General features: G+C 41.4%; 1 protein-coding gene across 2 annotated transcripts in view; it reads left to right on the top strand.

Annotated features, from left to right (window-relative positions):
* The window catches only part of LOC137632303 (prolyl 3-hydroxylase 1-like), a 254,231-nt gene that overhangs the window by 79,450 nt on the left and 148,681 nt on the right, over window positions 1-26,100 (top strand). For both annotated transcript variants that reach the window (XM_068364219.1, XM_068364218.1), the window contains exon 7: window positions 2,343-2,462. In XM_068364219.1, the coding sequence (XP_068220320.1) occupies window positions 2,343-2,462 (120 nt within the window). The remainder of the gene's footprint in view (window positions 1-2,342; window positions 2,463-26,100) is intronic.

The raw sequence follows: 26,100 nt of genomic DNA, 5'->3' as shown, positions 1-26,100 counted from the left end.
ACTGTACATGAAAAGTGTTATCTGAAGCATTACAAATATTAGAACAAAGAGCTAGTGTGTGGCTAATCATGTAAATTAATGGGTTTGCTATTATCGTAAGTCAAGGCTTTGGTATCATGAGTCCTAGCTGGAAGTTTGCAAAACTCCGGGGAACTTTAAGATAATAGGGTGTTGATCTACCATGCCCCCTGGGGTGCGATGATTCTTAACTAGCATGAGAGGTTTTACAGGATCATATCGCTCATTAGCATTGTTATTTTGTGGAAGAATATTCTCACACGTTTTGTGGAATCATGATGTTCAGGAGTGACAACTCATTTAGATATGTTGGCCTGACCATCCCGTGGAGGAGTTGCCTCATGCACAAGGATGGTGGTGCGTAGTGTAATGTCGTCACAGTTAGGCACAGAGGTAGAAGGAGTCAATTTGTTACAGCAGCTTGGCGCTGGCAAGTCTTGGGGTCTGGGCTGGACACAGCCGAAGTGGTCCAACCACCCTCTATGAAGTGATGACATGTCTTATATTTTTTCCTAAGAACTCTTTGGAGGAGATCGATGCTGAAGACCCCTGAGCGTATAAGGCAAGCCTTGTTCGTTTGAAGCTGCTGTAGACTTAATAAAGGTCTTTCAATAAGGGAACGCGGAAATACTTCCATGAGAAGAAAGATCTTATCTGTATAATCTGACATGTAAGGTTTCCCACTTAACACACATGTAAGTGGTGAGGAAGATCTAAGCATAACAGGCTAATCAGGGATTGACGGTACTAATATTGGATCAAGCTTCGGGAGTGCAGCAGCCATTAACAAAGGATCCACCACAAGTACTGGTTCAAGCTCCTACTGTACTTTATCAACACTGGGTAATAAAACATTAACTAAGTTTTGATGGCTGTCATCATTCGTGACTGGACCCTCAGCGGGTTCCTTACACAAAGGACCTGGTTGGGGGATAACGTTCGTTGCAGAAACACACTTTTGTTTCTTGCCACTGCTGGCAGAAGATTAAGGAGAAAGCTAGTTTGGGGATAAGGTTTGTCCCAGAAACGAGCTTTCATTTCTTTTCACTGCTGGCAGAAAACAAAGGAGAACAATCTCGCTTAGACCGTTTCTTGCGACAAGAATGATATCTTTCCCACTGGGAGAATTGCCACTTCCTACAGTACTCAATGGTAATTCCATTGAACATCTCTTACCACATGTAGCGGGACAAACAGTGCAGATCAGCTTGAACTCGGCTTATGAAGGTACCGCAGGGACAATCATCATGGGTGAGGCATGAACGCATAGCATTCAACTTGCTAGTCATAACGCACTCACTCATAACAGAAATGCTAGTAATAATGGACTCAGTCGTAACTCACAAATAATGATAGAAATGTAAGTGACAACGAATATTAGACACAAAAGTCACGGGCACTAAGCACTAAAAGGGTATTCGGGGGCATATGCAGATGTGTGATCGCAGTGAGGAAGTGAGGTATATCCTCATAACTTTACAACCAGGAGTGTAGTGGATAACGTCATGTGCAGGCTTCCCATGCCGCATGTGCAGTGGTTGCTTAGCAACTATAGGAATGATGCAATCAAGCACTTTTTCTTTGATTGTCTTGTCGTAGAGAAAACGAAACTAGGAGTAACCCATATGTGTAAACTTATAACCTTATTGGGGAGTAATTTTTCAGTTCTTTTGTGTCTCCCATTTTGTGTGTGTGTGTGTATGTATACAGTAATATTATATATATATATATATATATATATATATATATATATATATATATATATATATGTGTGTGTGTGTGTGTGTGTGTGTATATATGTATGCTGTATGTATGTATGTATATAAATAAAATTATGATATATATAATCTGTATTTTTTGTATATATTTTACAAGTCATATCTTGCTCTAAGCCTAATTGGTAATTGCCTAAAATCAATGATGTGTAATAAAATTTATGGCATACAGAATGTAGTAGTAACGTATGAAGAGTGCAGAGTCTACTATTCCACGAAGAAAATGGAAAACAAAATTTTGGAGTAGCCTAATTAAATTTCTGAATTAGTCACGCCCCATTTGATTCAAAGATGTTTGATGATTACTCTATATGACCCAGATGCTGAGTACAGTATAGAAAATGCTTTTTTGAATGATTACGTTAAATTCTGTGAAGAGCAGTAGTTATGAATTTTTGCTAAATCCTAAAATTATTTTTATTTCAATTGGTAATGCTTTTAATAATGTTAGATAAGAATTTTGAGTTACTATACAGGTTTTATAGAAAAATTATGCTAATACGGTTCTGTAAATTATGAACGTAACTTTTTTTAAATTTTCTTCTTTAGGAAGTTGTGGAATACAAGCAAAGACTCGATTATGAAAAGGAGATGATGGAATTCATTGAGACAAGCTTCCTCTTCCTTAGCGATAATGAATACTTGGAAGATGTTGATGATGCTGCTCAGGTAGGAAGTTATTGGCTTAAGAAGTAAGTTATTGGCCTAGGGAGTAGCAAAAATATGCATTCAACAGTGGTGCATTATTGGGAACAAATATACAGTTCCATTGAATTGTATATTCATGTCAATACTCAAATCAGGAAACATTTTGTTCAAAGCACTGAGACAACAGTGATTTACCTAATATACTAGTGGTAAGTATTAGTCTAATAGCAAGAGCTGATAATTGAAAAATATGTCCTATTCCAAAATACAAACCCCCTCAGACATTTCTTTGAAGGAATCTCTTTCTCTCTCTCTCTTGAAGTTATTGAAAGTAATAACACAGGTAAAGAATTCATCTTGAGAGCAAATGGAAACATATTAGTTAATGATTATTTTAGATTTGAAGATATATCTTATAAGCAAGGTTAAGGGCAATATGTCAGTTTGAAATCTATCATGAAGTACAAGTTATAAAAATTAGCGGTAAAATTTGAATACTGTCCACAAGGTTTCCCAAAGATGAGAATTACGCTTTTCCATCTTGAGTTCATTAAGCTTAAGATTCCTCTTCACTTATAACTACCAACTTGTCTTAATTTTAATGTTTCTTTGTAACTTTAGCGTGACAACTTTTAGGTAGTATTCCTGCACAACAAATGTATTCTGTTGTGTTACTTGAATGACATTTCAAGCCCTTATCTTACTGTAAAGATGGCTAAAGTAAGAAATTTTAACTTTACTAACAATTTTTGAAAGTAAATATTTTTCCCAATATTTCTACATAGTAATTAATTTGATACAAGAAAGTTCTTTTTAACTTCTTTAGGACATTGAGTATGTTGTCTCTCATCTCTTGAAATAGCAACACTAAACAGTTATGTATATTTCACTTGATATAGCACTAATAAAGAATAATGCTTGCATTTTGTCAATGCGGTCTTGATTACTGTATAATGCATAAGTGGGAATGTTTGTTCCATATTTCAGTATCCTGCATTTCTTCAGTTTTACACATTTTTCAAGAATACATCTGTATAGTGTTTGCTGATTATAGTTAGGGTGTTTAGTTGACATACAGTATTGATATTTCTCAGTGTGATAGGAAACTGAAATTTTTATATAATGGATGAAGGTGCTCACTGTAAAACGTTAGTTTTGTCCACTTTGTACTACTGAGAATGCTTTTTAATAATTAATACCTCAGGATACAAAAGTTTCTGTATATAGTCGGCCCTTACTTTTTCCGAGGATTAGGTTACAAAGACAGGCGCGATAAGGTAAAAATCGCGATTAAGTGTTATCCTAGGTTGGGCTAACTCCTAACCTAACAACTCACTGCCATTGCCTACACTCTGATAATTAACCCATTAAATACAGCCTAAAATTGTTTTTACTGAGTTTCTATCACAGTACAGTATAGTTGTTCCTATCTAGAAAACGGATTTTGAGCGAAGCGAAAAATCTATTTTTGGGTGATAGATTCCTAGGGTATATTTGACTACAGTGATATTCCCAGAGAATTTACCTTTAGGTCTCCAGAATTCTAACTCCGGGCGCGAATATCCTTAAAATTTCTCTCAAGGATATTGCATAATATCAGGGGATGTATATCTTGATACGACACATAGCAATCTTCACCCCGAATAGTGTTTTCGCTTCGAGGGGGAAAGTGGCAAAAATATAAGGGGAGCCATTATCAAAGTACCCTTCCTCCGTTACTACCTTGAGTATCTAGATGGCGCCATTGTCGCCGCCATGTTTATTCCTTGTAGCATTGAGCAAGGTGCTACAGATATAGTAGTTTCGGGAGGGATCCTGCCAAGGCCTTTTCTATGGAAAGGAGGGCGGGTCCATCAGGACGACATGGCTATCTCACCCAAAAATAGATTCCATTTTTTGGGCTCAGGCCATGTCGTCCTGATAGAAGGTTACCAGAGCATTATTTAGAAAGTACTGTATCTGTGAATTTTCCAAATGTGCCTTAACCTCAAGACAATATTTCCTTGGTCACTCAGACCATAGAGACATATGGCATTACCGTTATACATCATTACCTCTAATCATGAACTACTGTATGTTAGTGCTTCCTGCCCTCTGCAGGGAAGAGTCATACTAGACTCAGGAAAAAGTCTCGAGATTTGCATATCCCATATGAACAAACCTAGCAAAAAAAGCATACAGGTCTCACTGTATGCAAAGCCAGTCGAAGTTTGTATTCTCAATACAAACAAAGGTTTATATGAGCCACCATAGCATACAGGATTAGCTGTGTGCAAAATCAGACAGGTTTGTACCCATGTAGGAACAAAGTATGTATAGGCAGAGAAAGGTTGTATTCATGTTAGAACAAAGTTATTTATTTTGTTCACATGTCAATATGTAGATGATTAAGGATTAAATAATACTCATACATATCTTTATTCATTTAAGTCATACATATCTTTATTCATTTAAATTTGGGGCGAAATAAGACGCAAATACCAATCAAATATTTTTTGGTAATTAATAAATAGTAATTCAACATACATTATATAGCAGTAATAAAATGTTAGTGAATACAAAAACATAAAATACAGACGAGACCAGAAATGCTTCCTTCACCTGAAAGCAAATAATAATGCCACAAAACTGAAAATTTAATAAATTTTCTAATATGCATTTCTATGAATGACTGTCTTTTCACACTGTGTAAAGAAGACATGGCACAAGTGTTATCTCTATGTTTCTTCACCTTTAATAACTGGAATAGTCCATAGTGCCACCATGGTGACACTTCACTTTACGTGTTGCACTGTGAGGAGTCAACACCTTCACCCGATTCCTAACAGTCCCAATCAATTCAATGTTCCTCGCAGTGCTAAGCGACAGGTTTTAGCACACTACCTGCCGCCACCACACCTTTTCAGCTCTTGCACCTACTTTGCGTAGTGGTTAAGGAACACTCTGGATGACTTCCATCCAGTATACGAGCGAAGACGCTCAAAATCCATGTATTGGAAAAAGGTCAATGACAAAGCAATTTTTCTGGGATCATGACCTGCTGGTGTACTGTCAGGATCCGCTCTGCGAATGAAATAGGTGATCTTCGCCCTTAGTTGTTTTAGGGATAAGTTTGAGCCCGAGGTTTCTCCTTTAAAGAGCTGTCCTCCCCTGAAGTCTGAATTTCTACGAAGATAGACCTTTAGACACTACTGGACACAGCGAGACATCTTCCTTCAGAGGGCAGATTCTCCAGGGACCCCACCTTTTGGTAGGTAGCTCGTTTTTGGCGAGAAACGTTGAGTCAGGGAAGAGATTCAGTTCTTCCGCTTCTGTGAACTGAATATGGCCCTCATCCCGAGAAAAAGCCACTATTTCACTAACTCTGGCCCCTGAGGCTAGAGCAAACAAGAATATAACTTTTTGAGTCATGTCTTTCAGAGAGCAATCCTCATTGTTCAATGTTGAGGCAGTGTAGGACCTTATCCAAGGACCCTGAAATGGGCTTGGGAGGTGCTGCAGGCCTATGTTTAGTAAAGGCCCAGGCCTTAGGGATCTTGTTAAAGATTTCATTGGATAAGTCTACTTGAAAGGTGTAAAGCAGGGGTCTAGTCAAGGATGACTTACACGTTGTTATCGTGTTGGCTGCTAAACCTTGTCCATGAAGGTGAATAGAGAAGGACAAACAGAAATCTGTTGAGATCTCTTTTGGTCTTCTTGCCTTGACAAAGGTAACCCACTTCTTCCAAGACGACTCATATTGCCTTCTGGTAGATTTAGACTTATATTCTTTTAAGAAGTCTATACTGTCTCTCGAGATCCCAAACATTTTCTTAACTGCTAAGGAGAGAAAATCATGAGATGAAGGTTTTGGGTTTTCTGTGATGAAGCGAAGACAGTCGACTTCTGTACTTGTTGAGTCAGAACTGGGTCCGGCAGAGGGACCAGCCTCAGCTTCAATTCCAATATTAGAGGGAACCAATTGCTCTTCGGCCACTTGGGACCACTAGGGCTGCTGTTCCCTGAAAGGATTTCAGCTTGTTGAGGACCTTCAACAGAAGGTTGGTTGGAGGGAACAGGTAAACGCAGGTCCATCTGTTCCAGTCGAGGGACATGGCGTCCACCGCTTCCACCAAAGGGTCCTCGTATGGGGCTACATAATGAGGTAGCTTCTTGTTGTCGCTTGTCGCGAAGAGGTCATTCTGCAGTTCTGGGACTTGACATAAGATGAAGGAGAATGATCCTGCGTCTAGGGACCATTCTGACTATCGGCGTGAGCCTGGATAGAGCGTCCGCCGTCACATTGCGGAACTCTTGAAAGTGAACTGCTAATAAGTGCCATCTGTTCTTTTCCGCCAAGCGGAAGATGGCCAACATCACTTGGTTGATTTGGGGACATCTCGAAGCTTGACGATTCAAACATCTCACTATCACCTCGCTGTCCAGAATCAGTCTTATGTGGACTGAATGGCAAGGGGACAATTTCTTCAGTGTGAGAAAGACTGCCATGGCTTCCAAAATGTTGATGTGGAAGGTCTTGAATAGAGAGGATCAAGTGCCTTGGACTTTCCGTTGGTAAGAGTGACCTCCCCATCATTCCTTTGATGCGTCCGTGTGGATGATGACAGAAGGTAGAGGTGGTTGCAAAGGCACAGACCTCTTCAGGTTCTTGGCCTTCGACCATGGCTTGAGAAGTGATCGTAGTCAAGTCGGTATCGGTCTTCTTAGATCTCTTCGAGCGTTTGATGCGTATCTTCTCCAGACTCCTGATGCATCCTTTAACTGTGCTCTTAGCACCGGGTCTGTCACTGATGCAAACTGAAGGGAGCCCAACACTCTCCTGTTAGTGTCTTAATATCCTGTTGGATTTCAGTAGTCTCTTGACAGATCCCGCTATCTCTCTCCTCTTCTTTGGTGGAATGGAGAGACGGTGTGACTGTAAGTTCCAATGTATTCCAAGCCATTGAAACTCCTGAGCTGGAGATAGTCGAGACTTTTTGATGTTGATCTTGAATCCCAGATGTTCCAGGTACTGGATCACTTTCTTGGATGTTTGCATCCATTCCGTCTCGGATGCTGCCCACGCCAGCCAATCGTCCTGGTAGGCTACCACCTGGACACCTTCTAGGCGTAGTTGTTGAGCGACTGCATCTGCAAGCTTTGTAAAGATCCTTGGAGCTATGTTTAGTCCGAAGGGCATGGCTCTGAAGACGTATTTCTTCTTCTGTAGCCTGAATCCTAGGTAGGAGAGTGGGCGGCGATTGATTGGAATATGCTAATAGGCATCTGCCATGTCTATTGGAGACTGTGTACGCCCGTTTTGGCAGCAGGGTCCTTATGTGTTGAATGGTTAACATCCTGAACTTGTTTTCTATGAACTTGTTGAGTGGCGACAAGTCCCGAATGACTCTGAGTTTGTCTGAGTTCTTCTTGGGAACACAAAACAGCCTTCCTTGGAATTTGATGGACTTTGCCCTCCTTATCACCCGTTTGCTCAAGAGTTCTCGGGTATATTCTTCCAGGACGGGGGTGGTGTTGGATGAATTGAGGAAATGATGGTGGAGCTGTCCTCCAGCTCCAACCTAGTCCGTTCTTGATTAGGCTGTGGACCCAGGGATCGAAGGTCCAGCGAGCCCGAAATGTTTGGAATCTTCCTCCTACTGGAAGCATCTTATTGCTTTGGTTGACCGGAGGACTTGCCTCCTTGACCGCGCCCTCCCCCTACCCCTTCTTCCTCTTGAGGGGCATCTAGAGGAGCCTCTATTTGACCCTCAACCTTTAGGGCAAAAGGTAGTGGTCTGCCTCTCATAGGCGGGAGTAAAGGCTGGTGACTGGGTCACCATCTGCTGGGGTACCATGTGGTAGGTGGGTTGGGGTTGTGCCACCATCTGGGGCACCGCGGTCATCGGAAGTTGCTGTTGTCTGACAGGGCGAGAGGGCAACCTTGGTCTCTTTATCTTCCTCTTCGGTTGGGGACCCTCATCCGGGGAAGACTTCCTCTTAGCCGACATGGCCCACTTTTGGAGAAGGTTCCTGTTCTCTGTGGCAGCCTTGTCGACTATTTCCTTGACCACTTTACTCGGGAAGCCGAAGCAAACACGATCTCCCTACATGGTATTCTGGCCCTAACAAAGCCATAAACAGTAGGTCCTTGACCAGCATTGCCATATGTGATTTGGCCACGACCATAAACATGTCTGGGGATCTATGATCACTTGCCATTGCCTCCAAAGTAATTTGGAGGGACAGAGATGTGGCAAGCCTTTCCTTTGTCCCTTGCTCCCTATGCAAGACAAAGTCAGACAACTTAGGGAGGTTTTCGCTGAACTGGGGTCCAGCGATATCCGCCTCCAACTTCCCGACTGAGAAGGTAAGATGTATTTCCTTCCAGTCTTTGTCATCCGTAGGCAGAGCTAGGGATAAAGGTCTACACCCCTCAAGTGTAGGAAAAGGTTTCCCAGCTTTTACTGCCTTCATCACTGCCTTGAACCCCTTTTCCGCAAAGGGAAAGGCCAGTTTAGCTGGAGCAAGAAAAGAAGGGCGTTTCTTACTCGGGCTGGCACTTTAGAATTAGTGAATCCCCTATCTTTCAGACTGCTAGCCATTAAAGCTTGAGCCTTCCCATGGTCAAGAACTATGACCTATTTTGGCTCTGTCTCCTCCTTGGACACAGGTTCCGCCTTCAGACGGACGAAGCAGTCTGGGTAAGACAAAGCTGGGCCAAAAGTCGACATCCTGAATGAGGACGGCTCCCAGCTTCTCTGAGTTAAAATTCTTCCTGTTTGTAATTGGCATGTACTCTGTATGCCTCAAAGGGTTTACTTCAGAACATGGAGGAAGATCCTTCACATTGAGTCTCTTGTGAGACCCACGGGACGCTGCGAGATTGTGTATCTCTTTCCTCAATGCAGCTTCTCTTTCTTCGTTTTGCTTACGAGGACTCTCCATCATCGTCATGAGACTAGCTAGGGTTTTTCCCATTTAGTCAGATGGAGGAGCAGAAGACGTAGAGGGCACTGGTTCTGGGGCTGGAACCGACAAAACGGATACCGATTCGACTCCATCCTCTTCGGTCTCAGGAGCCAAAGTAGACTCTTCTTCTTGACCCATCACAAGAAGGTCCTTCTCAGTGTCTTCCGACACCTCTGACATCCTCTCATCTAGACGGATGTCCTTCATCGCGTCCGAAACATCCGTATCCACGGAAATCTGGACGCAAGGGATCTCAGGGTGAGGCCTTGGTACGACGGCATCCGCAGTTGCCTTTGGGAACAGATAGGCCCGCATCCGTTCATTCGGAAGGTAAGGCCCCGTGGCATTTTTCTGGAAGCCACGAACCCATCTGCGCAGCTTACTCCGTGCTGCATCCCTTAACTCGGTTGTCTTGGGGTCATCAAAGGCCTCGGTAACCAAGGCTTTGCATACATTACATACCTGGGGGTCCCAATACTTGAGAGTTCCCTTGGTGATGGAACAGAGGGAGTGCGGCCTGCACTCCTCATGGCCGCAGAAGTCCCTGCTCCTAACGTTGCAGAAGACTCGCGCACACTTAGGTTGGTCCTCCTGTAAAGAGAGGAAAACTAAATGAGTATATGGTAGTTCATCTCACCTGATAAACTATATACTGTAAATATTAATACTAATATTTTTGCATTTTTATTGCATATAGGATAGACAAGCTAGAAAAGAATTAGGAAAGACACATACATGTGTTTCCTGTCCAGCCAATTGCTGTGACCTCCCTCAAAATTAAAGCCTAGGGTTATCCTATTCAGGAATCCCAATGGAAGAGTTCTACCTTGTAAGGATAGAAAAGTGTAACTTAACACTGACTTCCAAGAGGTTTAATAATGAGGGTCATTTGTAACTGATCATCTATCAGTATATGGAAAGAAATCTTCCTTTCCTTATATAGTATGGTCTCAATAATAGACTGTGTATGGACACACAGGGTATGTTGGAAAATTAACTACTGTATACTTTATACTATAGCTTTCTATTTACAATATGATCTATACTGCAAATATACTGGCCACTGTATAGTCATATACTGTATTTATAGCCAGCATGTTGCTGGCAAGGCCCCACAAATGCACCGGTTGGGGTGGTGGCCGACTGCCGGCACACTAGTACAGCCGGCGCCTTGCCGGCTAGGGTAGTGGTCGGCAGCTGCTGGATAGGTTAGTACCCGGCGGCACAAGCCAATAGAGAGAGAGAAAGCAAGGAGTGAATGGTGAAGAAGAGCTCAGTCTTACTATCTTCCTCCAGAATGAGGGTTCAAATGGAAGGGGAGAATGTATCATTCAGGCTTCCACTCACCCACAAACCATTGCCGGTCTCTTACGGCCACAGGTCTGTGAATGGCAGTGCAAGAGAGGACTGAAGAGCACTCTACAGTAAAGGGATCTCCTGCCGGCAGCCGGCCCAGCTGGCACAGTTTTCCCGGAGCCTTGCGTCCATAAGGAAAGCTGAGGAACTAAGCTACTACAAGCAGAAGCCCCGGCCGGCCCCACAACCTGCCAGCAAGCGTTGAGATTGTAGGACAAAGGCCAAAGGGTTGCAATGGCTAGGCCATCACTAAAGGAGAGAGGGGGAGGAAGGGTCCTGTATGAGGTATGGAAGGAGCCGACAGGGTTGCCAGTTCATCCATGGCTTTAAGAAACTCTGTTTCGGTATCGGCGCCATCCTAGGTGGTAGAAGGATATCTATTCTCCAGCCTAGGGTCTGCCAATACAGTTAAGAGGCCGGCAGCAAGCTTGCCACCTCCTCTTAACAAGAGAGAAACAGAGTTCCAGTGCCGGCGCTATCCTAGGCGGCAGAAGAATGTCCTGCGAGCACAGGACTAGTCTACTAGACCGCAGGGAGAAGGCAGCAATATCATATAACCCCTTCAGGTGCGGTCTAGGGAGGTCTAGCCTCCTATGCTGGCAGCATAGTCCGACAGGGGAATGACTATTCACCCTGCCGGCACAAGACTACATACTCTGAGGTTCTGACAGAAACCCAAAATCTGCTATCTGCGGCTAAGGGAAGGGACAGAAAACCCTAGCCTAGTCCTGCCTGAATGACAACTCGAGGCACGACCAATTAGGGTTGTAGCCTAAGGCTACATTCAGAGAGAAGGAGGGATTACCCTTAAATCTCCACTGGAGACGAGTATCGCTTTACATAATAATTCTAGGAGATATCTATCTCCGCCTGAATTGATAAAACGATACACGAGGGTTTTAATCACCAAAACTCTCGTATACTATCTCAGAAGAGGAAAATTTATATGCAATCAATGTATCTTACATGTATATATAAATTGCCTAAATAGCTTCATTTAAATTTAATAACACTAGAAATGTCTATTATATCATGCATGAAAGTAAACTAAAACCCCTAGGCTAGGAAGCCTAGCATAAGCAAGGTTCGGTGCATGAAAGTAAACTCAAACGCCTAGGCTAAGAAGCCTAGCGTAAGCAAGTTTCGGTTACCTAAATCACCGAAACTATTATGAATACAATCGGCATAATATAATTAACTCCTAGCAATGAAGACTAAATAGCTATAATTATTCTTGCTATTTATACTGGCAAAGTCGTTCTGGCTAACTAACTAACTCATGCGTTACGAACGACAGCGCCCATGACGCCTCCGGTTCAGGCAACAGCTCTTCCAATTAATTTAACATAATTTCACTGTGAGATAAGAGCTAAAATTTATACAATGTAAAGATCAAATACTCAACTTTCCTGAGGCAGAAGAGGCTGAAGATTGCATGATAAATCCAATGAGATAAGCGAAAACACGAGAGCGAACAGGAAAATCACCGAGCTAGTAGCGCTACGCTTAAAGGAATAAAAATGGCGGCGACGATGGCGCCATCTAGATACTCAAGGTAGTAACGGAAGAAGGGTACCTTGATAACAGCTCCCCTTCTATTTTTGCCACTCTTACCCCTCGAAGCAAAAACGCTATTCAAGGTGAAGATTGCTATACTGTATGTCGTATCAAGATATACGTCCCCTGATATTATGCGATATCCTTGAGAGAAATTTTAAGGATATTCGCGCCAGGAGTTAGAATTTTGGAGACCTAAGGGTAAATTCTCTGGGAATATCACTGTAGTCAAATATACCCTAGGAAGTTACTTAAAGGAACCTTCCATCAGGACGAAATGGCCGAGCCCAAAAATACTGTACAGTATAACACTCGCTGATACTGTAGTGTTTATTACTGTAATATACTACTATCACTACTGTAAAGCTTAACTGTACTGTAAGTGTTCCCTTTTTTTCATTTGGTCGACTTGACTTGCCACAAATGTAGCCTACATTTACAATAAACAACATTGCTGTAATTCTGTACTGTACAAAATGTATCAAGTACAATTCAAGATTTAACTATGGGTACTGCAAAGATTAACTATGAGTACTGTAATATTAAACAACGACCACTAACCATTTTTGTAAGTCGCACACAGCAATATTGCAACATGGTGCAATTCCTGAAGGCTGTCTCTAGCCAGTAATCCGACATCTTTAGTAACTAAGTAATACTATTTATCACATCATCTACTTGAATGGGTTAGAAAATTAAAAGAAAATGATAAAAGTTTTGTTAGTTACGTTATAATCATTGCATTAATGCATATAGCCACAATAACCAAATAAACCGGCTGTTTTCTTTATATTTCAATTGGCATACGATTTTTTCTACTTACACAGTAGTTTGGAAGGATTGACTTAACAATATATAATATGCTCAGTATAATCATAGCACTGTAGTTGTGTTTAAGTAAAATAAGAATAAGCATTAATTTTATTTTTTACTGGTTGAAAATATTGTACTGTAATTAGAATTCATATAAAATCTGTGATTTGATAAACTTCTAATTTGTTAAAAAAAAAAAATCAACCTTTTTTAATGGAAAGAAAGCTAGCTTATTTAAGGAGCACGATTCAAGACCGCTGGTTGAAATTTTGGAACTTCGGATTATCGCATTTTTCTCTAGAAGAAGGTCCATATTTCATGTTTCAAATAATTTATTTTGTGAAAACAATGTTTTATTGCTAAAAAGTCCTTTTTGTATATTCATGTAAGCATACAAGGTCCCTAAACCAATCATTTTCTGACCTAGGAATGTATTTGATTACTTTTCCTTGATCAAATTTAGGGATAACTTTTAGTATACCATATACTGTACCTCTATACAGTAACACCACAATTTTCTATGATACAGAAAGACTTGCTTATCAGGTTCTGTTATATTTAATATGACAGTCTTAAATAAATATTTACTGCACTTATTTTCCTCTTATTTCTTTATCTGCTTGTTTATATGTTTATAATTTTTATGTTATGATTATCTGAAAGATGTATAAAGTACAGTATAAGAGACAATAACTAAATCGTCCAGGATCATAAAATTTGCTCAGAAAAAAATACACGGACTACAATATATTACGATTGGATGTAAAACCCATTGAAAACTTATACTGTAACACCATTGCAATTTGCTCACAGCATACTAACAATACTGTTCTTTCAGTTGGAAATTACACTATAAAATCTAATTTAGTTCCTTCTGGTAATACATTGGAACTATTATCTAACGCATATTCCTAATAAAGTAACTTGTGATATTTTCATATTTAACACTTCAGCATTTCAATTATAAGTATTTAAATTACATCTAAATAATAACAAATACTTTAATATCTATATGTATAACCAACTTTCAAATAATTATAATTGGCAAAACTTCCCAGAACAATTCCCAATATGCGAGATCTCAAATTAATTTGCGACTTCAATGCCTATAATCCCCTTTAAGACACTTAATTATATTGCTGTCAATACAAATGGTTCCAGGGTGGAACAAATAATGAATGATTGTAGCCTTTGTATTTTAAATGACACTGATACTCGCACTATCTATTTAAAAACTCATGGAACATATTCATCAAAAGACTCAAGTCTGTTCTACAAATATTATTGATAAGTTTGAATGAAACACCCTAGTCGACCTTTATAGCAGTCACTAATCTCATATTTTAATACCCACGGTAAGACACATACCAACTCTTTCTATTTAACGGTAAAACACAAGTAAAGCAGACAGAGAGAAGATTAAGTTTTATATGAGTCAAGTCCCTCCCTTTAAATATTCAAAAGATCATGATGAGGCAAATTATTCTTTTGTAAAATTTACCACAGTTAATAAAGAAAAAACAAGTAATTGGAAGAAAATTAGAAACTTGGAATGAAAAATTTAAAAACCAAGTACAGTACTGGGCCATTATAGTTGGGAAGTACAATAAATAAACTTATTGTTATACCCATAGAAATGATTGTATTGATACCATATTTTAATAATATTTCTAGCATTAGAAAAGAAGCGTTTACAGGCAAGACAATTTAGTGGTAAAAAAATGTGTCTAGCATATTAGAATGTACTTCAATGTACAGTGGAACCTCTACATACGATTGTCCTAACATACGAATTTTCCAACATACGAAGTAAAATTCGACCAAATTTCTGTATCAACATACGAAGTGTTGCTCCAACATACGAAGTAAAATTCGACCAAATTTCTGTCTCAACATGCGAAGTAAACAATACGCTTACCCGTGGAATTTTCTCGAAAGCGTCCAGCGTCGTTTGTTGTTGACGCCGCTAGACGGCAGCACATCGGAGGGACGCCAATTGAGTGTCACCTTGATCAGTCCTCTCATCTCGTGCGCATCGTGTGGTTGTCCTCTATTCGCTTAGTTTTAACAGTTTTTTATCTTGCCTTTTCACGTTTTGTTTTCTGTGTTCCGTAATCATGGGTACTAAAAAGCTTAGTTTCGGTTCAGGAAGTAGTAGTAGTGGTGAGAAAAAGAGGAAATCTATGCTTTCATTAGAATTAAAGCAGGAAATAATAGAAAAGCATGAGCGAGGTGTATGTGTTAGCGATCTGGCTAAACAATATGGCCGGAATATGTCTACGATCTCGTTGATCATAAAACAGAAGTCAGCCATTAAAGCAGTGAAACCTTCGAAGGGGATCACGATTACTTCTAAACGTCGTAGCCCTACTCTGGAAGAGATGGAACGCCTTTTGTTGATCTGGATAAAGGACAAGGAGATTGTTGGCGATACGATCACGGAAACGATCATTTGTGAGAAGGCCAGCGTTATCTACAGTGACTTGAAGGCGGCGCGCTCTCGGGTTGATGCGGGGGAGAGTCCAGCCGATCCTACGACGGAGGAATTCAAGGCGTCTCGAGGTTGGTTCGAGAAATTTAGGAAAAGGACCGGGATTCATTCAGTTGTTTGTCATGGAGAAGCTTCGAATTCGGACAACAAGGCTGCTAGACTTTGTTAAAAAGTTCGAAAGCATCGTGGCGGAGGAAGGTTACGTAGAGCAGCAGGTGTTCAACTGAGATGAAACCTGACTGTTTTGGAAAAAGATACCTAGTCGAACGTACATTACCGCCGAAGAGAAGAAAATGCCTGGACATAAGCCAATGAAGGATCGGTTGACTCTTGCGCTTTGTGCCAACGCCAGCGGGGACTGCAAAATAAAGCCGTTATTGGTTTACTATTCCGAAAACCCTTGGGCATTTAAAGCACATAGAATTAATAAAGACCTGCTACATGTTCTATGGCGTTCTAATTCTAAGGCTTGGGTTACTAGGCATATCTTTGTGAAATGGGTAAACGTAGTTTTCGGCCCTGCTGTCAAGAAGTATCTTCAGGGGAGGAATTTGCCTTTGAAGTGCTTGCTTTGTTTGGACAATGCACCAGCTCACCCCCCCGGACTCGAAGATGATATCATCGACGAATACAAATTCATCAAGGTGTATCTTCCACCGAATACCACCCCTATCCTCCAGCCCATGGACCAGCAAGTCATCTCTAATTTCAAAAAGCTCTACACCAAGCACTTATTTAAGCAGTGTCACGCAAAGCACCAACTTAACTTTGCGTGAATTTTGGAGGAGCCACTTTAATATCGAGCACTGCTTAAAGATCATTGATCAGGCTTGGGAGGGAGTAACTCGTCGGACCCTGAATTCTGCTTGGAAGAAGCTTTGGCCTGATGCTGTTGCTCCCAGAGATTTCGAAGGTTTTGGCCCCGAGAATGAACCTGTGCTTGCCGCCGAGGAAGACGTCGAAGAGATTGTATCCCTTGGCAAGTCTATGGGTCTGGAGGTGGATGAAGATGACATCACCGGAACTCGTCGATGAGCATCACGAAGAGCTCACCACCGAGGAACTCAAGGAGCTGCATGCCATGCAGCATGATGAGTTCCAAGCGCAGTTGAGTGAGTCGGAGGAGATCGAGGAGGTAGGCGAAATCTTAGGTACGGCAGAAATAAAACAGATGTTGGCATATCATCAACACGTGGTTGATTTCATCGACAAGCATCACCCACAGAAACTTCAGGTTTGCCGTGTTGTTGCGCAGTTCGATGATGTTTGCTTAACGCATTTTAGAAAAATCCTCAAAAGCCGTACAAAGCAACTTTCACTCGATAGTTTCTTTAAAAAATCTTTAAAACGGTCTAGTGATCATGATGAATAGAAAGAAAGTGAAGCAAAGAAAAGGAAGACTGAATCGAGTGAAAGTGATGAAAATTAAAAATAAGAAAAGAAAAAATGTAAAAAAAAAATATAAAATTATAAAAATGAAAAAAAAAATAAGCTAAGTTAAGTTAAAGTTCACGTAGTAGTGTAAGTTAGTGTAAGTTATCGTACACGTTATCGTACAAAGTCACCGTCCCTACCTCCTCGCTGATCTTCCGTCTCCAGCGTAGAAGTCCCTACACCTGCACTGGCCTGTCGCTAAGGTAAAGTGTTACATTACAACCCATTTTTTATTTATTATTTCATTATTATTATTCTTTTTTTTTGGTTTGTAATATGTATTTATTATACAGGTATTGTATTAATGTCATGTGTAATTCTGTGTAGCCATTTATTAAGGATTTATTATGGGTTTTTAGGCTGAGGAACGAATTAAATAAATTACCATGTATTCTTATGGGAATATTTGCTCCAACATACGATCGTTTTAACATACGAAGCAGTTTCTGGAACGAATTAAGATCGTATGTAGAGGTATCACTGTAGATGTGGCAGAAATTCAGAAAAAGTAATGGTTCCTATAGCAGACATGCAGGTCATGCATTAATGCATAATTGCTCACTAGTTCACAACACAGAAAATTTTAAATATTGGGTGCAATACTAAAAACATTAGCAGAATTAATCATTTGGATGGCCACTTTCCATCCCTTAAAAGTAGAGAAGAAGCAGTTGCATTTAATTTTGATAATGTGGAAGATATCTACTACAATAAAAGATTTACTCAAGAGGAGCTGTAATTTGTAAGATCAAATTGTAGTTCAATGGCCCCTGGGAAAGATTATATAAATTATATGATAAGATATCGAGCTCCTTTGGCTGAGGCATAACTATTAAGAGATTTTAATCATCCTTGGAAAAACATCTATTTCCAAAGGCATGGAAACATGCATTGATAACTATCTAAGCCAGGGAAAGATCCCAGTAAATCAATTACTGACCAATTTCTCTGACCAGTTGTGTTTGCAAATTATTGGAAACAATAGATTGTATACTAAATTGGTGTTTACTTCGAAGTAATGATTTATCACCTTCATAATTTAGCTTATAAACAGAACAATCCACCTTGGGCTCGCTTTCACACTTGGAAAATTATGTATATAGAGGTTTTGAACGAAGGCAAATAGCAGTAGCCGCAATTTTTATCATTCAGAAAGCAGAAGGCATATAATATTACAGTACTTGATAATCATCAGTGCTAAAATCTTTATATTATAATAGTTTTTGAAGACACTACTGTTTTCAATATTATCATCACTTCCTAAGCTACAACCCTAGTTGAAAAAGCAGAATGCTATAAGCCCAAGGGCTCCAACAGGGAAAATATCCCAGTGAAGAAAGAAAAAAAGGAAACAAATAGAATAATATTCCTGAGTTCCTGAGTGTACCCTCAAGCTAGGGAACTCTAACCCAAGATAGTGGAAAACCATGGTACTGAAGCTATGGCACTACCTAATGGTTTGATTTTGGAATTTCCTTTTCCTAGAAGAGCTGCTTACCATATCTAAACATTCTCATCTACCCATACCAAGTGTTAAGTAGCCACTGAACAATTACAGTGCAGTAGTTAACCCCTTGAGTGAAGAAGAATTTTTTGGTTATCCAAGTGTTGTCAGGTGTATGAGGAAAGAGAAGAATGTGTAAAATATACGCGTGACTATTTGGAGTGTGTGTAGGCAAATGAAAAATGAGAGATCCAATGTAGTCCTACCTCTCTACCAGTAGTATTTCAATGGGTGGCAGGTGCCTTGGCTGGACGAATATTCCTAACTCGTGTAAATAACATTTATCCAGAACCTTTCAATCTTGACTATGGTGTACCCCAAAGAAGTGTTTTAAGTGGGATTCTTTGCATTAGCGATTAATGACATAGTTACTCAAATGCTGCAAGCAGTACAAAACAGACTTCGTGATTTACTATTCTTCAAATAACCTTTGTCACTTGAAAAATTTTTTTTAATAATGCCACTCGAGAAAATACAAGCTGGGTTCAGACTTCCTGCAGAAAAATAAAAATAATTCGAAGTAATAATGTTTGATTAAAAAAAAAACCTAGCAGATTTACATTGGGCAGCACTCAAATCCAATTCCAAGATCAGGTAAGCTTTTTAGAATTAAATATTGGTTACCTACCTCAATTGGAGAGCACATATATGAAATCCCAAAAAAGCACATATATGTTTTATCAGATCTAAATGTAATAATTCTTTCAATCTAATGAAATCATCATCTCATACAATATGAGATGAAAGGAAATGAGCTTTACTGATAATCCCCAACCCCTGGGAGAAGGAATGTCGATCGACGAAAGGAAGCGAGAGGCTTTAGCTCCCGAGCAGACGTCCCCTCGAGCGTGCCTGTTGACGTTTCCCAGGACGCTCGCCCTCACCATAGGAAAGGTGAGGTTTCAGTGGTTTCATCATCCTCGGATGACGCGGTTCCTAAAAGAAGCTGGCGTCAAGCTTCCAGACCGCTTAAGAGGAAAATGGACAAAGTTGACCAGCGCCCTACTATGACACAAGCTTCTGGTTGTAGCCATTGGAGCAATCCGGAGCGTTTTCCTTCTTCCGAAGAGAGCTCTCCTGCCAAACATCCTTCAAGGACGTCAGTGTCTGTCAAGCAACGTCCAGCTCTTACAGTTGCTGGTCAGTTGTCTGAACCGGGCATGACCTCGGTTCATGCTACTCCTCTGCCGTCAGACTAGTTATCGCCCTCTGGACGCTCTGAACATTCTTTGAGTGGCGTGGATAACGAACTCGTGATAGACGTGACGTCTCCTGTATCACAACGAGTTGACCCAAATTTTAATATGCTACAAGAGATGCAACAGAGACTCTCTTCATTCATGCATACGTATCAATCTACGGACAATAAGAGAGTAGCATGCCTGGATCCTGAACGTCAGGAAGCTTCTCTTCTGGACGCCAAGCGGCGTAAGGCTCTTAGTCGTGAGGTTCTTGGCGACAATGCCTTTGCATCTCTCTCGTTAAATGTCGTGAGACTGTTCCTCATAAGGAAAGCGGACATAATCTTGAACCCGAACGTCAAGCAACCAAAAGTGACGCCAGGCGTCAAGCGTTCAACAGAGCGGACCGCCTAGCGTCCTCCTAAACGTGATCTCGAGCGTCCAGCAAAAGGTGATGTTGAGCGTCCTGCTAGACGTGACGTCGAGCATCCTACAGAGCGAGGCGCCGAGCGTCCTACTAAGCGTGACGTTGAGCGTCCTGCAGGATGCAATCTCGAGCGTCCAGCAAAACGTGACGTCGAGCGTCCAGCAAGAAGTGACGTCCAGGACGCGACGTTGAGCGTCAAGCGGTACGGGCGTCGAGCGTCTTACAGACCGTGACATCGAGTGTAGATCTACTTTACGTGATGTCGGGAGTCAAGAAGTGAGGCATGACATTGAACTTGAGAGCCTTGGACTTCGTGATGACACTAGTCTATTTGGATGTCGAGATCAAGAACGCTTTAGTTCCAATCGCTTTGATCGCGAGCGTTTTACCGTGTGTTAAGCGTTAGATCAACAAGACGACAGACGCGATGATCTGGGGTCTCTTGCTGCCAGAAGTTTTAGCGTGGGTATCCTCGCTGGGATTTCTTGCCTTTCCCTTTCCATCCTCTGGGACAAAATGGAGGCTTCAAGTCTTGCAATTGCACCTGCTACTTAGGCGTGCTCTTCCTCTGACTGCCTTGAGGAGTTGGGGAAGGTTGCCTCTGCTTTGAGGGTGCCGGCTGGTAGGAGCGAGAGGAAACAACTCGGAGGAGTGTGTCCTGACTGACTCTTCTCCAACGGTCTACTACACCTTTAGTGTCCTCCCCGTTACCAGGGCAGGTCCATCCATTGGGGGGTTACACAGCTTCATAGCCTCTCTTTTCAGCACCTGTTTCTGAAATCTTGAGACGACTGCATCTCGTCGCCTCAAGAACCTGTTAACCCATTGGTTAACCACATTCTCTGTCAAGAATTCGAGTGTCTTAGCACCTGAGAGAAGGAAAGCGAATAACGTCTCTCCCTCTTAGAAGTGGAGAAGTCCCCGTTCTTGACAAGATAGCCGACCGTGCCCAACCAATGGTCCAGCCATGAAGCGGATTGCAAGGCACACTTTGCAACCCGTTCCAGATTGGCAGCATCCACAGCATAGAAATGTACCGGCAGTGTTGTCAAGTCTTTCCAAGGAAGACTAGGTCAAAGATACGATTGCCAGATCCTGTGGCAAAGGAGAAGGATCATTTCTCACTATTATTATTATTATTATTATTATTATTACTTGCTAAGCTACAACCCTAGTTGGAAAAGCAGGATACTATAAGCCCATGGAAAAATAAAATAATTTAAGAACAGTAACATGAAAATAAATATTTTTTATATAAACTACAGTAATGTCTCACAACAATTTCGTGTTAGGAGACACATTTTAAATGTAAATCGCCTAATTCGTTCCAAACTCTACAGAAACACCACATTAAGTCTTATATTGAAGATAGAGTATAAGCCAAATACATTTGAACCATTCAATATACCTAAACTAGCTGTTAACCCTTTTACCCCCAGGCTCTTTGGAAATTTCCAACCCTTAACCCCCAAGGGGTTATTTTTTTCCCAGCACATTTTGCAGTATATTTTTTTAAATTGCTCTAACAGCCTTAATTTTTGTCATAGAGAGGTCAGGTTGGTCTCATTCTCTTGGAAAATGCCTGAATTTTTTCAAAAAAAATATAAAGAATACGAAAAAAATTTTTTTTATAGCTTTTTTTGCAAGGACGTACCGGTATGTCCATGGGGGTAAAGGGATGGGTTTTGTGAAACGTACCAGTATGTCCTTTGGGGGTAAAAGGGTTAATACCTGTAAATCAAGTAGTAATTAGAACATAATGCAATGATAAAATGAAATTATTACAATACATACAATACAATACTGTACATATACAAAATATACATTACCATATGTAATGTACTATCATAGTTACTCCTACTATAGAGATACAATTTCTATTATGTAAGTAACCCGTTTTCTTCAACAGCTCATATATTTAATGGGTTACTATTTTATTCTCGGCATGGCTGGCAAATCTCTCTTCATATCATGAAACATTTTTCGCGATGTGAGTCAGAAAAAACTTCGCATCTCGTTTCGCAGAGTGAAAATTTCGTAAGCAGATTCTTTTGTGGAGAGGTATGACTGTATAAAAACTTTAACACTAACACAATAAGAGGAAGAGAAATTAGATAGAATAGTGTACCCAGGTGTACCCTCAAGCAAGAGAACTCTAATCCAAGACATTCGAAGATCATGGTACAGAGGCTATGGCACTACCCAAGACTAGAGATCAATGGTTTGATTTTAGTGTGTCCTTCTCCTAGAAGAGCTGCTTACCATAGCTAAAGTGTCTCTTCTATCCTTACAAAGAGGAAAGTAGCCACTGAACAATTACAGTGCAACAGTTAACCCCTTGGGTGAAGAAGAATTGTTTGGTAATCTCAGTGTTGTGGGAGTATGAGGACAAAGGAGAATCTATAAAGAATAGGCCAAATCCAAACCATTCGGTGTATGTGTAGGCAAAGGGAAAGTAAACCGTAACTAGAGAGAAGGATCCATTGTAGTACTGTCAGGCCAGTCAAAGGATCCCATAATTCTCTGGCAGTAATATCTCAACGGGTGGCTGTTGCCCTAGCCAACCTACTACCTACCTAGTAGTACTTTCTCTGCCTTACATAAGGCGGAGGAAGTAACCTGGAGGAGTCCATAGACCGAAGAGAGCGAGATGAACCTGCCACTTGGGCATATGCTCTCTTCTTTGCTGCTTTGAACCCCCTACCCCATGGTAGAGCTACCTTGGGTTTGGTGAATCTTGGCACGCCTAATAACTGGTCGAGAACTGTCTCCTTTCCCTCAGTTGAAACATCATCAGGCTCTTCAAACTTTCAGAAATATTCGGTCTGCGTTTTTCTGTTCCAAAGGGGTGATCTTTGGACTGACAGATACTGGGAACGCCCCATCAAAATGGTCCGAACTGTGGTCAAAAGGTTCTTCCTCTCCCGAGCTTACATCCATAGTAGCCTGGGGAGGGTGAGCGTGTCAACCAGGTTTCTCTTAGAACCCAAATGGGCTCTTGGGGGGAAGACCGCTAAGCCCAGGTCTTGTCGTAGCGGCTAAGACGGAATATTGTTACCCTCGAATCTGACGTTCATCCATAGAATGCCAGTTCATGGGCAAAGTCTAAGCATCTTTCTAGCACAGAAGGATCTTCCCGGCCCTTTATCGCAGAGGGAGGCTTGCTACGCTCTGAACGAGAATATTCTACGCGAAGGCAAGTGGAATCCTGCCTTTAGGGGGGAGTGGTCTTTCATTCCCTAACGGTCATCGCGGTCGTGACCTGAGTCACTCCTACCCTCTCCCAGTTTGGATCCCTGATCATAGGAACCTTAATCTTGAGGTAATCTTCATACCTCAAGGTTCTCTGGATGACAACAGGAGGAAGTGGTGGCGCTCTAGCTAGGCTAGATTACCTAGGGTCAATAGACTGCCAGCACTTGTAGGGGGATCCAACGGGAAGACGGGAACCTTTGCTGTCTTCGCTGGTGGATCTGTGTTTGGAATCTCCATTACTTGTTTAAGCACCATGACTAAGTCCTGAAACCAGGGACCGTCTTTGGAAAAACAAGTTCTCTGATGGTTTCCCCTTTTCCCGCTGTCTTAACGACCGTTCGGTTCACGCTGATTGTTTAGTAGGAGAAAGGTGGGGACAATACCTCAACCAACCCTCATTCAGTCATTTTTAATGCCTTAATTCTAGCCAAAGACCTAGGTTAAAGGAAAGATTATAGCTCTGTAAGTAAACAACACAACAGCTCAATCTTATGTTCGTTAGCAAGGAGTCACAAAGTCCAAGTCTTTCTTCCTCCTTTGTGAGGGTGTCGATAGAGAGATGAGCTGGCTCGCTCACTTACCTCAACCCGCTCCTCAACTCTATGGTAGGGGAAAGCAGCGTGCTTAGCAGCCAAACTTTCGCAAAGGATTTCGTGCTTTCGGGCTTCCGGCGGATATGCTCTCCTAACCTCCTCGCTGTGAGGTAAGGCCTGTGACGAAGTGTGTAGCCTCTTCGCTTTCAGCGGTGAAACACGATCCTCTCTGAGAGTGTTTAGGAGAGGGGGTTTCCTGCTCACCCCTCGGGGTGTGGAAGGCCAAACTATTCGGTGTATGTGTAGGCAAAGGGAAAGTAAACCGTAACTAGGGAGAAGGTTCCATTGTAGTACTGTCTGGCCAGTCAAAGGATCCCATAACTTCTGGCTGTTGCCCTGGCCAACCTACTACCTACCTGGTAGTACTTTCTCTGGTTATATAAGGCGAAGGAAGTAACCTGGAGGAGTCCACAGACCGAAGAGAGCGAGATGAAGCCTTCCACACCCCAAGGGGTGAGGTAGGACAGGGGGCTAAGCGCTTGAACGACTGCAGCGGGACAGGTGTAAACTCCAGGGAGTTACCTGTCAAACCGATCTCGTGTGAGATTGGTTTCTCATAGTGTTGAGCGTAGGGCACGGTAGCGAGGTGGGGAAGGCAAATGTTAACCTCCTCCCATCCTTGTTATCCAGCTCCGAAAAGCTGTACTCTGATGGACTGGAGTGTGGCATGGACGAATCCATAGCCTTTTAGCGGAACGTCCATGGGAGGACCACTCAGGGGAAGATCTCTCCTCGTGCAAGCGAGAGGATATAGCAACACCTCTACCCTCCGATTGTGCATCGCCTCGGGGACGAGGGAACTGCTACTCAGAAGGGATTGTTGGTTTGCCCTTCCTCAGAAGGTCGGACTGAACAACACCTGGAGATAAACCTCTCGGTCGTGCAGATTGTGTCTTCTCCCTCCGGGACTTCTTCCCTTTTAAAGCTAACCTTGAAGAGAAGTGTCTCTTTTAGCCTTCTTCCGTCTACTAAATATCGACCACTGGAAGGGAGACCACTCCTTACACACATCACAAGGACACCGTGAGGATCCCTCTCCTCAGCGGACATGAAGGTGCTGTATCAGCGCCCTTCCAAGCCCGGACAAGATCGCATGGTTGGTCCTCACAGGCAAGCACACCTGGAAAAAAAAAGTTGGCAAAATTAGTTCCAGCCTGTAATGTAAGGTTAAAGGGAGAGTGAGACATACCTGCACTCTACCGTGCCAAATTAAAAATGGATGGTTAGTCACTAGTGTTAATGGAGGGGGGGTAAACACACCCCTCGCTACCCCCCTCTAACTAGCGGTGGATAGTTAAACCCAGTTTTACTTTTATTTTTGACTAGTTTTCAACTTCACCAAAATAATAATGCATTCTTTAAGAGTGGATGGTTTGTATTTTGCACTTGGACATATTAAGATTTTGTAATTGTGAAATGCTTTGAAGATCCTATTCATCAATTCAACAACAAAGAGGCTTTTCAACCAAGGTGATGTATGTACTGTATTGATAATCATAAACCTCCTTATCAAATTGGAGTGATTATGACATTAAAATCTAAAAACATCAGAATGACCCCTAATCAACTGTCTTCTTTTTCTCTACTTTGGATCATGAAGAAAGCGAGAATAAGCTCCCCTCTTTTATTTATCAAAGAAATACAAGTACGTACAGTGAAACAAAAATAAGTTTTATATATGAAAAACTAGTTTTACTGAATACTGGATTCCTGCCCATGTTGGAGTTGATAGTGAAAAAAAGCAGTTGCAGCAATAAATTTGCCACAACTTTGCTTTAACTTCCCTGTTAATGATTATGCAAGCACAATGCAGCCTTTCATAACTAAATAGCAAACTACAGTTTGTAAAATAGTGAATCAATAAACAAAGGAAATCATCAGAGTAGAAAGACAAAAGAAAGGAAGTAATTTTAGCAAGATTGTATATGTCATATGAAATTGACTCATGGGTGTTCATTGTACCCACCTCATGAGACAGTTCGTAAGTGCTGTGATTATTAAATTTTTTAAACCATAAGATTGATTTTATGTGAGGGTTTGAAAGACAAAGAAATTGGTTTCAGTCAGTTTTTAGAAGAGAGAAATTTGTTTTGGGTA

This window comes from Palaemon carinicauda, chromosome 41 (assembly GCF_036898095.1).
Source record: "Palaemon carinicauda isolate YSFRI2023 chromosome 41, ASM3689809v2, whole genome shotgun sequence".
NCBI lineage: Eukaryota > Metazoa > Arthropoda > Malacostraca > Decapoda > Palaemonidae > Palaemon > Palaemon carinicauda.
The sequence above is the reverse complement of the archived record's forward strand: the minus strand, read 5'-3'. Positions and strand labels throughout refer to the sequence as shown.